Genomic DNA, 13548 nt, shown 5'->3' on the forward strand with positions numbered 1-13548 from the left:
TAAAAGCAAACATTAAAGTCAAACGCTAAAAACTGGATTCAAAATTGCTTGCGAATTAGGCTAGCAACATTTTTTAAAATAGTCTTAAACATCGGAAGAAACGAAGATAAACTGAAGTCATGCATTACGTCTGCGCTCTCTGGTTTATTATACTTTATCGAAATTTTTAGTCGGTGTACGACTCGTCCGAACTCAGGTAGAAACTAGTTTTCGTACAAGGTCGGGACTCCGGGTGCTGCGATGCCTATATATATAACATATCCGAGAATGAAGAGGCACCAGATACATAAAACTCAGAAGAGGCACAAAAAGAAAACATTCAATTTCAGTACATTTTCAGTGCAATGGCGAGGGAGGGAGAAAAGGGACAAGTGAAGCTGTTAGGTGCGACTCTGAGTCCGTTCGTGGTGCGGGTTCGCATAGCACTGGCTCTTAAAGGTATCGATTACGAGTTCATCCAAGAGGATCTGAAAACTAAGAGCGAGCTGCTGCTGCAATCAAACCCTGTTTATAAGCAGATTCCAGTGCTTGTCCACAATGGAAAGCCTGTTTGTGAATCCATGATTATTGTGCAATACATCGAGGAGGCATGGGACAATAAGGCGCCGAATCTTATGCCCAAAGATCCATATGACCGAGCCATTGCTCGCTTTTGGGCTGCGTTTATAGACGATAAGGTAATTTAATTCATTCATTAGAAATCACCTGCATTCATGTCTCATTTTTATTTGGCATTCGTCTCTTGAAAATTTATGTCTTCCAAAATTCCAATTATGTTTTAAATATTTCGTCACCAATATCCTCATGACTGTTATGTGTGCGCTCAGCTCTTTCCATCTACGCGAGCAGCTCTCTTTGGCCAAGGCGAGCAGCTACAGAAAGCAGTGGAAGATAGTGTTACAAACTTTCTTTTGATAGAGGAAGCTCTGCGAACCAACCGCTGCTTCGCAGGAAAAGCGTATTTTGGAGGGGATGAGATCGGCTTGATTGACATCGCGTTGGGTGGTATGTCGACGTTTATTAAAGCCCTCGAGAAGGCTACCAATACCATTTTAATAGATCCAAAGAAAATGCCGTTGTTGACCGCATGGATGGACCGATTCTGCAAATCTGATGGAGTGAAAGAAGTGATGCCCGATCCCGTCAAGCACGCGGAATATTTATGCGCTCGGAGAGCCAGTATGATATCTCCACCTACTGCCAATTAGGGCAAACCATGCCTTCCTTATAAAATGAGGACAGAGATCGATAGGTTATATTTAAGATGGGTGTTATTGGTAGTCTTCGGTTTTTGTTTAATTTGGTAAGATTCAGCTCCTGAAATCTTGAAGACTAGCTGTTTTAGTTAATTAGCCTGAATAATGTTTTGCTGAATCTCGCCGGTACTATAGCTAGTATTCCTCTGTTCACTATGCTTTGATTTATTCTGAAAAAGTTTTTGGTGAATCTCTCCGACACTGTAGCTGGCATTACCCTGTTCAATGCGCGTTGATTACCATTGTAACAGAAACCATAATGAAATGCAAGCGTTGCTTTCAATTGCACTTCGTTCTTCAGTTTGCGTTGATTACGAATATAATACAAACTATATTGCAATCGAACGGTTGATAATAGTAATCAGAATGAAATGCAGTCACCCTTTTTTTTGGAAAGATCTTTTACAGCTAGCATAAAAGAGATCTTTCACTGAAGCCACCTAAAAAGAAGGTGACTTTGGTTCTGCTACTGTCTGTTTGTTGCATAAAATCACAAAACATCTACGATACCCATGAGAATGAGAATGATGATAGTGGTGGTAATGCTGGTGAAAATTGTAATAGCTTAATAACATTCTTAGATTTTAAATTAAGTTACATTAAAAAAAATAATAAAGAAAATTATTTATATTATAATTTGTATTTTTAAATTAATTTGTATTATTCAAATTTATATGATACTAAAGGATTATTAAACCAATGAAATCAAATTAGTACTAATAAAATTTATTGAGGTTACCTAATTCGTCTGTATGAGACTTAAGATGTTTGTATTGTGTTGGTTCCACTATATTGTAGCATGTTCATTATTACAATTTTGTCACAACCAAAAACTTAAAACATATATGTTAGTACTTTATTTCATTGCATGTCCACATTAATGCCCCATGTATTGATCCATAAAAGTCAAAGTTTACAACACATCCAACTAATTAGTCTTTGACTCTATAGAATTGCACCTAGTCTCAGTTTATTTTCTAACCTCAACCATGGTTTCTTTGTTTGTAATACCCCCATGTTGATCCAAAAGTTGTAAATGTACTCTATGTGATGATTATGCCACTAAATTGATATGATTTGGTTTGAATTTCATGTTATATATTTGGGTTGCAGAGCCTATGAGGATGAAATGCCATAGAGATTGTAGTGTAATATATAAATAAAAACTAATTAATAAAATATATCACTATTGTAAAAAATGTTAGAGAAAAGAGGAGAGAGGTTACAACTCAAGAAGATGGAACTTAGGGTTGTCAAGCATAAAAGGGGGTACATATAAATGTGTTGTGCAAGTTGGGGGGAATGCGAGACTATATGTTGGAAAAATATAAGAGTTTGGAATATTGGCCTCGACACCTTAGTGTTGACAACAGTGTCAAGATTTTGAATTTTGTATTATGCTACAAAATTGTGCCTCTATCATGGATTTGTCACCCTCAAGGGGACCCTACAATCTATTTGTCTTAACCCATCCATGACCAAAGGGAGTGTTGTAACATCTTTCGACCCATTTAAAATGTTACCACTAGGAATTGCACCCCATGTTGCAATTGAAACGCCATAAGGCAGTAGTATAGGAAAGAGTAGCGTAGAAGAAAGAAGATGTTGCACCAAAGGAGCCATCGTGAAAGAATGAAAGGTGAATTATGCTTCCATGGAAGCAGGTCATTGAGGTTTCAAATGTATTGATGATAAGAGTGATGAACAGGTAGACACTCCAAAAATGCTAGGAAGATGCATGGAAGACACAGTTCCAAGGGATGAAACCTCATGTATCACTAAACAGTCATCAATATATATATAACCAACATAATATGTTCACATATATAAAAAAAAATTGTTATAGATATTGAATTAGGTAATTGGGGGTGAAAATCCTTTGGTGATTGATATCAGATGGAAAAATTTGGTGGAAATTGATTGTTCACAAAAAATACCTCCATTCAACTTGGTTGCATAGTGTAGACAGGAAGCTTCATGATATAAAAGCTTCAGCAATTTGGAACCACTACACTAATCTCTTTGGTGATACAACTTAAAATGGTCAAACATATTTAGTTCACTAACTAATCCTCTTAAGATTCAGACTTCGTACTTTTGAGCCACCCAATAAATGGTTTAACATTTTTCCACATTAAAGAGTTATTGCCTTGGGCACCCAAAGTATGGTTATCATACCATTGGAAAACAACATTTTCTAATATGTCATCATCATATAAAGCTTTCAAAACCAAAGCAATTTCCTTGATTGCATCTGTATTGGCATGCTTTCAAAAACCGTTAATTGCATTCAACAAAAACAACTAGGAATCTTCATTATGAAGATCTTTGGACAAGTTTTGGGTGTCTTAAGATACTGATGAGTGACAAGGGTATCCACTTTCTGAATGAAGTTATTGTTGTGATGCTCGAAGAGTATCAGGTTTATCATCAAAAGAGTATTCTGTATCATCCTCAGCCAAATGGTCCATTGAAGCATTTGATAAAATCTTCGAGAAAACATTGATGAAGTTCTGCAATGCAAATAGAAGCGATTGAGATGTGCACATTCCGGTGGTCCTATGGGCATATAGGACGACGTGTAAGAAGTTGATTGGACAAACCCCGTTCAAGATGGTATATGGCATAGATGTTGTAATGCCTATGGAATATATTGTGCCCAGCTTGCGGATTGCAGCATTGAATGATATGGCGGACCGCGAGACTATGGAGGAGTGCCTCGCGTAATCGTTGGAGTGAGAAGAATATAGGTTCTTAGCAGGATTTCACTAACAGGTGAAAAAGGAGTGCGAAACGACATGGCATGATCGACACCTTCAAAGTGAATGATTTGGTCTTACTTTATGATAGCAAGTTCACGAAGTCCCCTAGGAAGTTTCAAATGCATTAGTTGGGGCCCTATGTAGTCAAAGAAATTACAGATGGTGGCCCAGTTTAACTCGCAAAGTTGAATGGGGAAATATTTCCGGGAAGAGTCAATGGGAGTAGACTGAAGTTATATCAAGGGGATCCTACCCCTGCCCAATGACTGTATGACGGTAGGACAGTATTAGTACTCTAGGCGACTACGAGGGAGTATGGGACTATAAACTACACCACTTGAAGACTAAGAAAACGAAGTAATGGCGCTGCATGAGGCAAGCCAATAATGTGCCAAGAGAAGTTGCACCAAGAAGGCTACACCATAGAGGATCGTGTCATGCAGATGAGTCAAAAAATAGTCGTTGGATGCACTATAGCTGATTGGATAGCAAAAATCCTGTTAGGAGGAGCAGATTGGATTCATTTATGGCGCAAATATTTGGCAATATGTCGCCAAAGATGCATTTATTCGTGATGCTCAAAGAGTTTCATGTTTATCATCAAAAGAGTATTCTGTATCATCCTCATCCAAATGGTCCGTTGAAGCATTCAATAAAATCTTCAAGAAAACATTGATGAAGTTCTGCAGCGCACATAAAAGCAATTGAGATGTGCACATACCAGTGGTCCTATGGGCATATAGGATGACATGTAAGAAGTTGACTGGAAAAACCCCGTTGAAGATGGTATATGGCATAGAGGTTGTGATGCCTATGGAATATATTGTGCCCAGCTTGCGGATTGCAGCATTGAATGATATGGCGGACTAAGAGACTATGGAGGAGTGCCTCACGCAGTCGCTAGAGTGAGAAGAATATAGGTTCTTAGCAGGATTTCACTAACAGGTGAAAAAGGAGCGCAAAACGACATCGCATGATCGACACCTTCAAAGTGAATGATTTGGTCTTATTTTATGATAGCAAGTTCACGAAGTCCCCTAGGAAGTTTCAAATGCACTGGTTGGGGCCCTATGTAGTCAAAGAAATTACAAATGGTGGCCCAGTTTAACTCGCGAAGTTGAATGGCGAAATATTTCCGGGAAGAGTCAATGGGAGTAGACTTAAGTTATATCAAGGGGATCCTACCCCTACCCAATGACTGGATGATGGTAGGACAGTATTAGTACTCCATGCGACTACGAGGGAGTATGGGACTATAAACTACACCGCCCGAAGACTAAGAAAATGAAGCAATGGGGCTGCACAAGGGAAGCCAATAATGTGCTAGGAGAAGCTGCACCAAGAAGGCTACACCATGGAGGATGGTGTTGTGCAGATGAGTCCAAAAATAGTCATTGGATGCACTATAGCTGATTGGATGGCGAAAATCCTGTTAGGAGGAGCGGATAGGATTAATTTATGGCACAAATATTTGGCAATATGTCGCAAAGATGCATTTATTTGTAGAAATTGGAGGGAACGGTCAGATTTGAATTTGAAATTACCTATAAATCTGACATGTTGGCTTGCAGTAGAACACTTTGTCTTCTGGAAATTATTTTTAAGCTATGTTGTCTAAATTTTATGAACCGAGAAGATTGGGAGGTACTTATGTCACAGCCGGAGTTCACAAATTTACCTGAGTGGAACCGTGAGCTCATCTTCGAGAAAATGTATGCAACTAATCCTGCAGAAGATCAAGTTCTGATGTCGTAGTCTCTCAAGCCGTTGCCCATGAAGTTGCGTCGATGGAACCTACACTGTTTGTGCCTACGGTGCCGAGGTCACCAAGGCCTAAACCATTCGCTGCTAAGGAAAAACAGAGGAAACCATAGGCTGTACCGGTGAGGTAGTCACCAAGGAAGAACCCTGCTGAGGTTCGACAGAAAGGGAAGATGGATAATGCCAAACAACCATTCGAAGCCCTGTATCTGGACGAAGAGGAGCTCCGCGAAGGGGTTGAAGAGTTGGATGTTGAGGAGGGCGAGCCTCTCACTGGGCTCCCGAAGTATATCCCTCCACGAAAGGAAAAAGCAAAGGTCCCGAAAGATAATGATTCTAGAAAATTTATGGTTTCGACGCCACTATTACCGGAGAAAGTGCCATTTGAAGGCGCATAGTTAGGATGCACACCTGCACTAAAAATTTACTTTAAAAAAAATTAATAATAATATTGGCCTATACACCTTAGTGTTGACAACAATCTCAAAATTTTGAATATTATGCTACAAAATTGTGCCTCTATCATGGATTTGTCACCCTCAAAGGGACCCTACAATCTATTTGTCTTAACCCATCCATGACCAAAGGGAGTGTTGTAACGTCTTTTGACCCATTTAAAATGTTACAGCTAGGAATTTCACCACATGTTGCAATGGAAACGCCATAAGGCAGTAGCATAGGAAAGAGTAGCATAGAAGAAAGAAGATGTTGCACCAAAGGAGCCATTGTGAAAGAATGAAAGGTGAATTCTGCTTCCATGGAAGCAGGTCATTGAGGTTTCAAATATGTTGATGATAAGAGTGATCAATAGGTAGACACTCCAAAAATGCTAGGAACATGCACTGAAGACGCAGTTCCAAGGGATGAAACCTCATGTATCACTAAACAGTCATCAATCTATATATATATATATATATATATATATATATATATATATATAACCAACATAATATGTTCACATATATAAAAAAAATTGTTATAGATATTGAATTAGGTAAGTGGTGGTGAAAATCCTTTGGTGATTGATATCAAATGGAAAAATTTGGTGGAAATTGATTGTTCACAAAAAATACCTCCATTCAACTTGGCTGCACAGTGTAGACAGGAAGCTTCATGATATAAAAACTTCAGCAATTTGGAAACACTACAATAATCTCTTTGGTGATACAACTTAAAATGGTCAAACATATTTAGTTCACTAACTAATCCTCTTCAAATTCAGACTCGGTACTTTTGAGCCACTCAACAAATGGTTTAACATTTTTCCACATTGAAGAGTTATTGCCTTGGGCACCCAAAGTATGGTTATCATACCATTGGAAAATAACATTTTCTAATATGTCATCATCATATAAAGCTTTCAAAACCAAAGCAACTTCCTTGATTGCATCTGCACTGGCATGCTTTCAAAACGCATCAATTGCATTCAACAAAAAGGGAATCTTCATTATGAAGATCTTTTGACAAGTAAATATTTATCTTTGTAACCTCCTAGAAAAATCCTTTCATAAAACCTTTTTAAGGCCCTCAAGCAATGCAGTCATCACTTCCTGAGGAGAACCACTAAGAGATTGTGTACTTCAGTAACTGATTAGGAAACTTTTTCCTTTTAAGAAAATCATAAAAATCAACAAGAAGCTTAGCCTGAATTCTTAACCCTTTAACTGTCTTCAAGTCTTTGTCATCAACATCACTCTCTTCTTCATTATCACCACTCTCTAGCATAAGTTCTATGTATTTCTTACCATTCTTAGTAGCAGGCTCAACCATTGTGTTCTTTGAAACACTCTTCCCTACAACCTTCATATCAGTACGTTGCTTTGTACCTTTTTCAGGTATAATTAACATCACCATTTCACTCATAGCAAGATTTAGTTGCTCCTTGATTCTCTTATGAGTGGCCTCAATAGAGGTGTTAGTCTGTCATTCCACTTCGTCATCATGATTGTCCTCGCTCCCTCGAGGATATTGATCATCCTCATCAAAATATTTCTTCTATGCTACTCTTTCCTATGCTACTTACTTACGACATTTCCTTTGTAACATGTGGTGCAATTGCTAGTCATACAATTTATAGATGTAGTTCTTAATGTATAAAAATAATTGGGTATATTTTTCTTTAACACAAGTATGAAAAATGCCCAATGACTTTGTTATGAAGTATTAAGTAAATCATGATATTCAATGTTCAATTCCTAGGGATCAAACAAAAAAAATCATAAATATGGAAACTATGATATTTCTTTAGTGAGAATCGATTGAAGGAGTAATAATATGCTTGTTAAATTTATAAGTTTGAATTCATGTAGTTACACATCCAACTATATTAAAGATTGTGAACTTGAAAAAAAAAAATTAAAAAAAAAAATAGAAAAACACTATAAATTTATTATTGTGGCCGAGGTCAGATACAATTCTAACATTGTAAATTCATTGTTTCATTCTAAAAAAATCAAAATGGATAGATTCCCATTTTAAAACACACATTGCACTATTTCATAGATGAATTCACTTCGTGCATGGTCTTTTCATTCATCTAAATCTAAAGTGCCTCCTTTAAAATCTTCTTTCCAAAGTATTCATACATTCTGCTCAAAGAAATTCATAAATAACACAAAAATAACAGGGGTTTACCCAAATAGAAATATAGGAAACCAAAATCCCTACCGAACCTTCCTTAAATAGCTCTAGAGGCAAGCATGCAAGACTGTTGAGTGGTGTCACCGAAGAGATTAGTGTACTATTTCCAAATTTCTGATGCTTTTATATGTTGAAGCTACCTCAAGATTTTCCATTTTGCCTCATATAAAAAAAAAAATTGACTTGCTTTTAAACTTTGCAAACATATAACCTTGGATATAGACTATAATCTGGGGTATGGTAGATTGCCTTTGTGTTGATATGAGATCAATTATCAATGCAGAATGTGAGCTCCCCTAGGTTTTATGTTGGTGTCATCTTGGTCATGTATCGAACATAATCAAGAGTGCACAGTTTACATCGTATGGGAAAACATACCATGTTCCTAAGTATGATGGCAAGCACAATGGCTCTCCAAAAAATTTGTGCGAGCAACCATGATATGCTTTCTATAGATATAAGATGTCGAAATTTCTTAATAAAATAGAAATGCAGGGAAATGGCATCCAAACCAATATTGTTAATATGGTAGATTACATGATGAAGTTATTTGGATGTGATTTGGGCGTTGAGTCAAAGTTTGATGAGAACACTGGAACTTCTACTATTAATGGCTCCCATGCAAATGCAAAGATGGTTTCTTTGCGGAAAGTTTTTATAAAAAATATATTTCCAGTGCTATGGATGTGGAAATCCAGAGATAAATATTTTAATATCAAAGACAAAAATGTTATCCTTGCGATGTGCTACATTTGGGTAGATTACTGATGTAGATATGAGGGATAATCTGACTACTTTTATTTTGAAAATATCCTCCAGATAAAAAATAAAAAAAAGGGACGAAAAGATAAGAAGTCACTATGGAGGAAAAATATAATCAAGAATCAAGAATACACAATTTACATCATATGGGAAAACATACCATGTGCCCAAGAATGATGGCAAGCACAATGGCTCTCCAAAGCATTGGAACAAAGCAACTGTGATAATTCTTTCTACAGTTATAAGATGTCAAAATTAATTACTAAACTAGAAATACAAGGCAATGGCATGAAGACCAATAATGTTAATATGATAAATGTGGCAAAGTCTCTTAGAAGGCAACCTTCTTACACAACAAAGTTCTTTGGATGTGAATTGGCTATCGAGTCAAAGTTTGATAAGAAGAGTGGAACTTCTAATGTTAATGGCTCCCATGACAATGCAAAGATAGTTGCTTTGCTGGAAGTTTTTATAAAAAGATATGGTCCAATGTTATCGATGTGGAAATCGAGAGACAAATATTCTAATATCAAAGACACAAATGATATCCTTGTGATGTGTTGCATGTGGGTATGTTACTGATGTATATATGAGGGATAAGTTGATTACTTTTATTTTTAAAAACCCTCCCGAACAAAAGAAGGGAGAAAAAGATAAGAACTCATTGAAGAGGGTTAAAAAGAAGGGAGAAAAAGATAAGAAGTCATTGAGGAGAGTTAAAAAGGAACAAATTAAACAAGGGGAAGCTTTAGATGAAAAACATAAGAAAAGAAAGAAATATTCAAAGAAGAAGGAAAACAATGACGTGAATTAAAAGGTTTCAAAGAAAATTGATTTACTATGGGAGGAGAAAGAAATATGCAACAAAAATGTGTGGAAGGAAAGCAACCTTTCTCCACTTTTTGGGAATAAAGTATGCTTTTCTAAGGCATAAAAAGCCTTTTTCTTTTATTTATAGGCCCCTGACTGGCCAAATACATACCCAATTTATCATGTTGACTAAAGGAAAGCTTGTGGCTACTACCGTAAGTGTTCACCATGGTACCTATGAATAGTGAACTAAAGTTGTTATGTTAGCTAAAAGAATTATTTAATTAATTTTCAACAAAAGATCCACTCCTCTCCTATCAAACATTGTGAATTTGTTATGTGAGTGACCAACTTCTTTGATATATCTATCTCATAGCTCTTCTTTAAACTAGTTCATCCAATGGTAAATTTTGAATTTGTCAATTTGGAATAAAAACTTTGAATATAAACCTCCTATGTCACAAACGTGTCCAAATGCCCAAAAGAAGTTAAGGAAGGACAAGAAAAGGCAAATCTTATCACCTTAATAGCATGTGGTAAAATATTGTAAGCTTTTGATCAAGTGAGATAGTTTAATACTAAAAAAGAGCATCCTTTTGATCAAATTTTGTTATTGGAACTTGAAAGAACATATTTGGAGATTGAGAGGCAATCTATGTTGGAAAAGTTATAGAGTTGAGTTTAAAAATTAAGGCGTGAAAGTGGGAAAATTAGGGATTGCGCTTGTAATGGTGATGTTGGTAGCTACTTAAAATACAACGGCGTTGAAAACAATATAACTCGTAGACTTTTGAATTTCAATATACCTCAACAAGGTTTGGGTGTCTTAAGATACTAATGAGTGACAAGGGTATGCACTTTTTGAATGAAGCTCTTGTCGTGATGCTTGAAAAGTTTCAGGTTTATCATCAAAAGAGTATGTCGTATCATCCTCAACCAAATGGTACGTTGAATCATTTGATAAAATCTTCGAGAAAACATTGATGAAGTTCTGCAAACACACATAGAAGCGATTCGCATGTGCACATATCGGCAGTCCTATGGGCATATACGATGACGTGTAAGAAGTTGACTGGACAAACCCCGTTCAGGATGGTATATGGGATAGAGGTTGTCATGCCTATGGAATATATTGTGCCCAACTTGCAGATTGCAGCATTGAATGATATGGCAGAGTATAAGACTATGGAGGAGCGACTCGTGCAGTCGTTGGAGGGAGAAGAATATAGGTTCTTAGCAGGATTTCACTAACAGGTGAAAAAAGAGCGCGAAACGGCATGGCATGATCAACACCTTCAAGGTGAATGATATGGTCTTACTTTATAATAGCAAGTTCACAAAGTCCCCTAGGAAATTTCAAATGCACTGGTTGGGGCCCTATGTAGTCAAAGAAATTACAAATGGTGGCCCAGTTCAGCTCGTGAAGTTGAATGGGAAAATATTTCCGGGAAGAGTCAATGGGAGTAGACTGAAGTTATATCAAGGGGATCCTGCCCCTGCCCAATGACTATATGATGGTAGGAAAGTATTAGTACTTCAGGCAGCTGCGAGGGAGTATGGGACTATAAATTACACCGCCCGAAGACTAAGAAAACGAAGTAATGGGGCTGCACGAGGGAAGTCAATAATGTGCCAGGAGAAGCTGCACCAAGAAGGCTACGCCATGGAGGATGGTGTCATGCAAATGAGTCCAAAAATAGTCGTTGGATGCACTGTGGCTGATTGGATGACGAAAATCCTGTTAGGAGGAGCGGGTAGGCTTCACTTATGGCGCAAATCTTTGGCAATCTGTTGCCAAAGATGCATTTATGAGTAGAAATTGGAGGGAACGTTCGGATTTGAATTTGAAATTACCTATAAATCTAACATGTTGGCCTGCAGTAGAACACTTTGCCTTCTGGAAATTATTTTTAAGCTATGTTGTCTAAAATTTTTGAACCGAGAAGATTGGGAGGTACTTTTGTCACAGCTGGCATTCACAAATTTACCTGAGTGGAACCATGAGCTCATCTTCGAGAAAATGTCTGCAACTAATCCCGCAGAAGCTGCAAGTTCTGATGTCGTAGTCTCTCAAGCCGCTGCCCATGAAGTCACGTCGATGGAAGCTACACCTTTTGTGCCTACGACGCCGAGGTTACCTAGGCCTAAACCATCCTCTGCTAAGGAAAAACAAAAGAAACCATAGGCTGTACTGGTGAGGTAGTCACCGAGGAAGAACCCTGCTAAGGTTCGACAGAAAGGTAAGATGGATAAGGCCAAACAACCATTCGAAGCCCTCGATCTAGATGAAGAGGAGCTTCGCGAAGGGGTTCAAGAGTTGGATGTTGAGGAGGGAAAGCCTATCACTAGGCTCCCAAAGTATATCCCTTCGCGAAAGGGAAAATCAAACGTCCTGAAAGATCCTGATTCTGGAAAATTTACGGTCTCGATGCCGCTATTATCGGAGCAAGTGTCATTTGAAGGCGCACATTTAGGATTCATACCTGCACTAAAAATGGAAGATTGGGATCTCTCTGATCATGAGAAAGTCCCACATTTGGCCACAAACAAATACATGACAAGAATCTACTATGAAGAGACTGGGGTCACGAGATTGGACACTGTGATGTGGGTCCCAAGGATTGAAAAAGCCGGGTTGTTGAATATGTTAGGGGTATCACACTTTCGCTAAACCACTATCAACACAGTCTACATATGCCAACTTCTTACGCTGGTGCATGATGGGTGTCTCCGATTGGGAGAGCCCATCCCCATCACAGATTTGTTGATCCACTGGATGACAAGGTTTCCTTGCAAAGGGTTGGACCCCACGAAGGATTTTGGAGGCAAGAGTCAAGGGAAACAAATCACAGATAAAACGAAGTGCAAGTATGGCTTAGTAAAGAATTCATGCGGATACTCTATCCATTCCATCAATGACAAGTCAGTGTAGTTTTCCACCCAAATTTTGGCTTGCAAAATTATGAAAAAGTGTCGCGCGGATGAGGTGTCGGCACTAGTCATTTAATTGGCTACATAGTGTGCAAAGGGGGTGCAGTACAACTAGGTGCAATACCTCTACAAATAATTCCTGTTGAGTTGTCGCAAAGCACATGATGACGATAAGAAATTCCACTATGCCTGGCTACTATTGTTGATTTCCCTCATCGCATGGAGGTTGCTAGAGGATAACCAGTTCCCTCCACAAGATGATGATATACCATAAGCCGTGAAGTTCACTTCGCTATGGGAAGCGAAGGACCCAGAAAGGGTCATTGAGACGAAATTATTTTGGGTGCTAGTCGAGATGGACCTTTGCATCGTGATCAAGCAGAAGCCAAGGTTGTCACCAACATTGTTTGGGAAATTAGACATCTACGCAAAGTCTAAAAAATATTTTCATAATGTATCCATTTGCGCAAGGAGAGACCCTAAGAAAGTATGGTACAAGTTACCATACCTAGTAACAGATGCATATGTACAGTAAGTCGTAGGAAAATGGCCAACTAAATGGAGGCATCCATCAGATCTTCGCGTAGGAACAAGCACGGTCGTGGAACGTTCCTCCGCGCAGGCCA

The 13548-nt window shown here is 38.1% G+C and overlaps 1 protein-coding gene across 1 annotated transcript; it reads left to right on the plus strand.

Moving 5' to 3' along the window:
* Window positions 1-291: 291 nt before the first annotated feature.
* Window positions 292-1496, plus strand: LOC149204764 (glutathione S-transferase U18-like). The gene is made up of 2 exons (XM_089393364.1): window positions 292-677; window positions 828-1496. Exons 1-2 carry the CDS (start codon window positions 345-347, stop codon window positions 1206-1208), a joined length of 714 nt encoding a protein of 237 aa, XP_089249490.1. The 5' UTR covers window positions 292-344; the 3' UTR covers window positions 1209-1496.
* The last annotated feature ends 12052 nt before the right edge of the window (window positions 1497-13548 follow it).

Source organism: Pinus tabuliformis, chromosome 1_2 (genome assembly GCF_031772625.1).
Source record: "Pinus tabuliformis cultivar Carrire ecotype Pingquan chromosome 1_2, CPIR1, whole genome shotgun sequence".
Taxonomy (NCBI): domain Eukaryota; kingdom Viridiplantae; phylum Streptophyta; class Pinopsida; order Pinales; family Pinaceae; genus Pinus; species Pinus tabuliformis.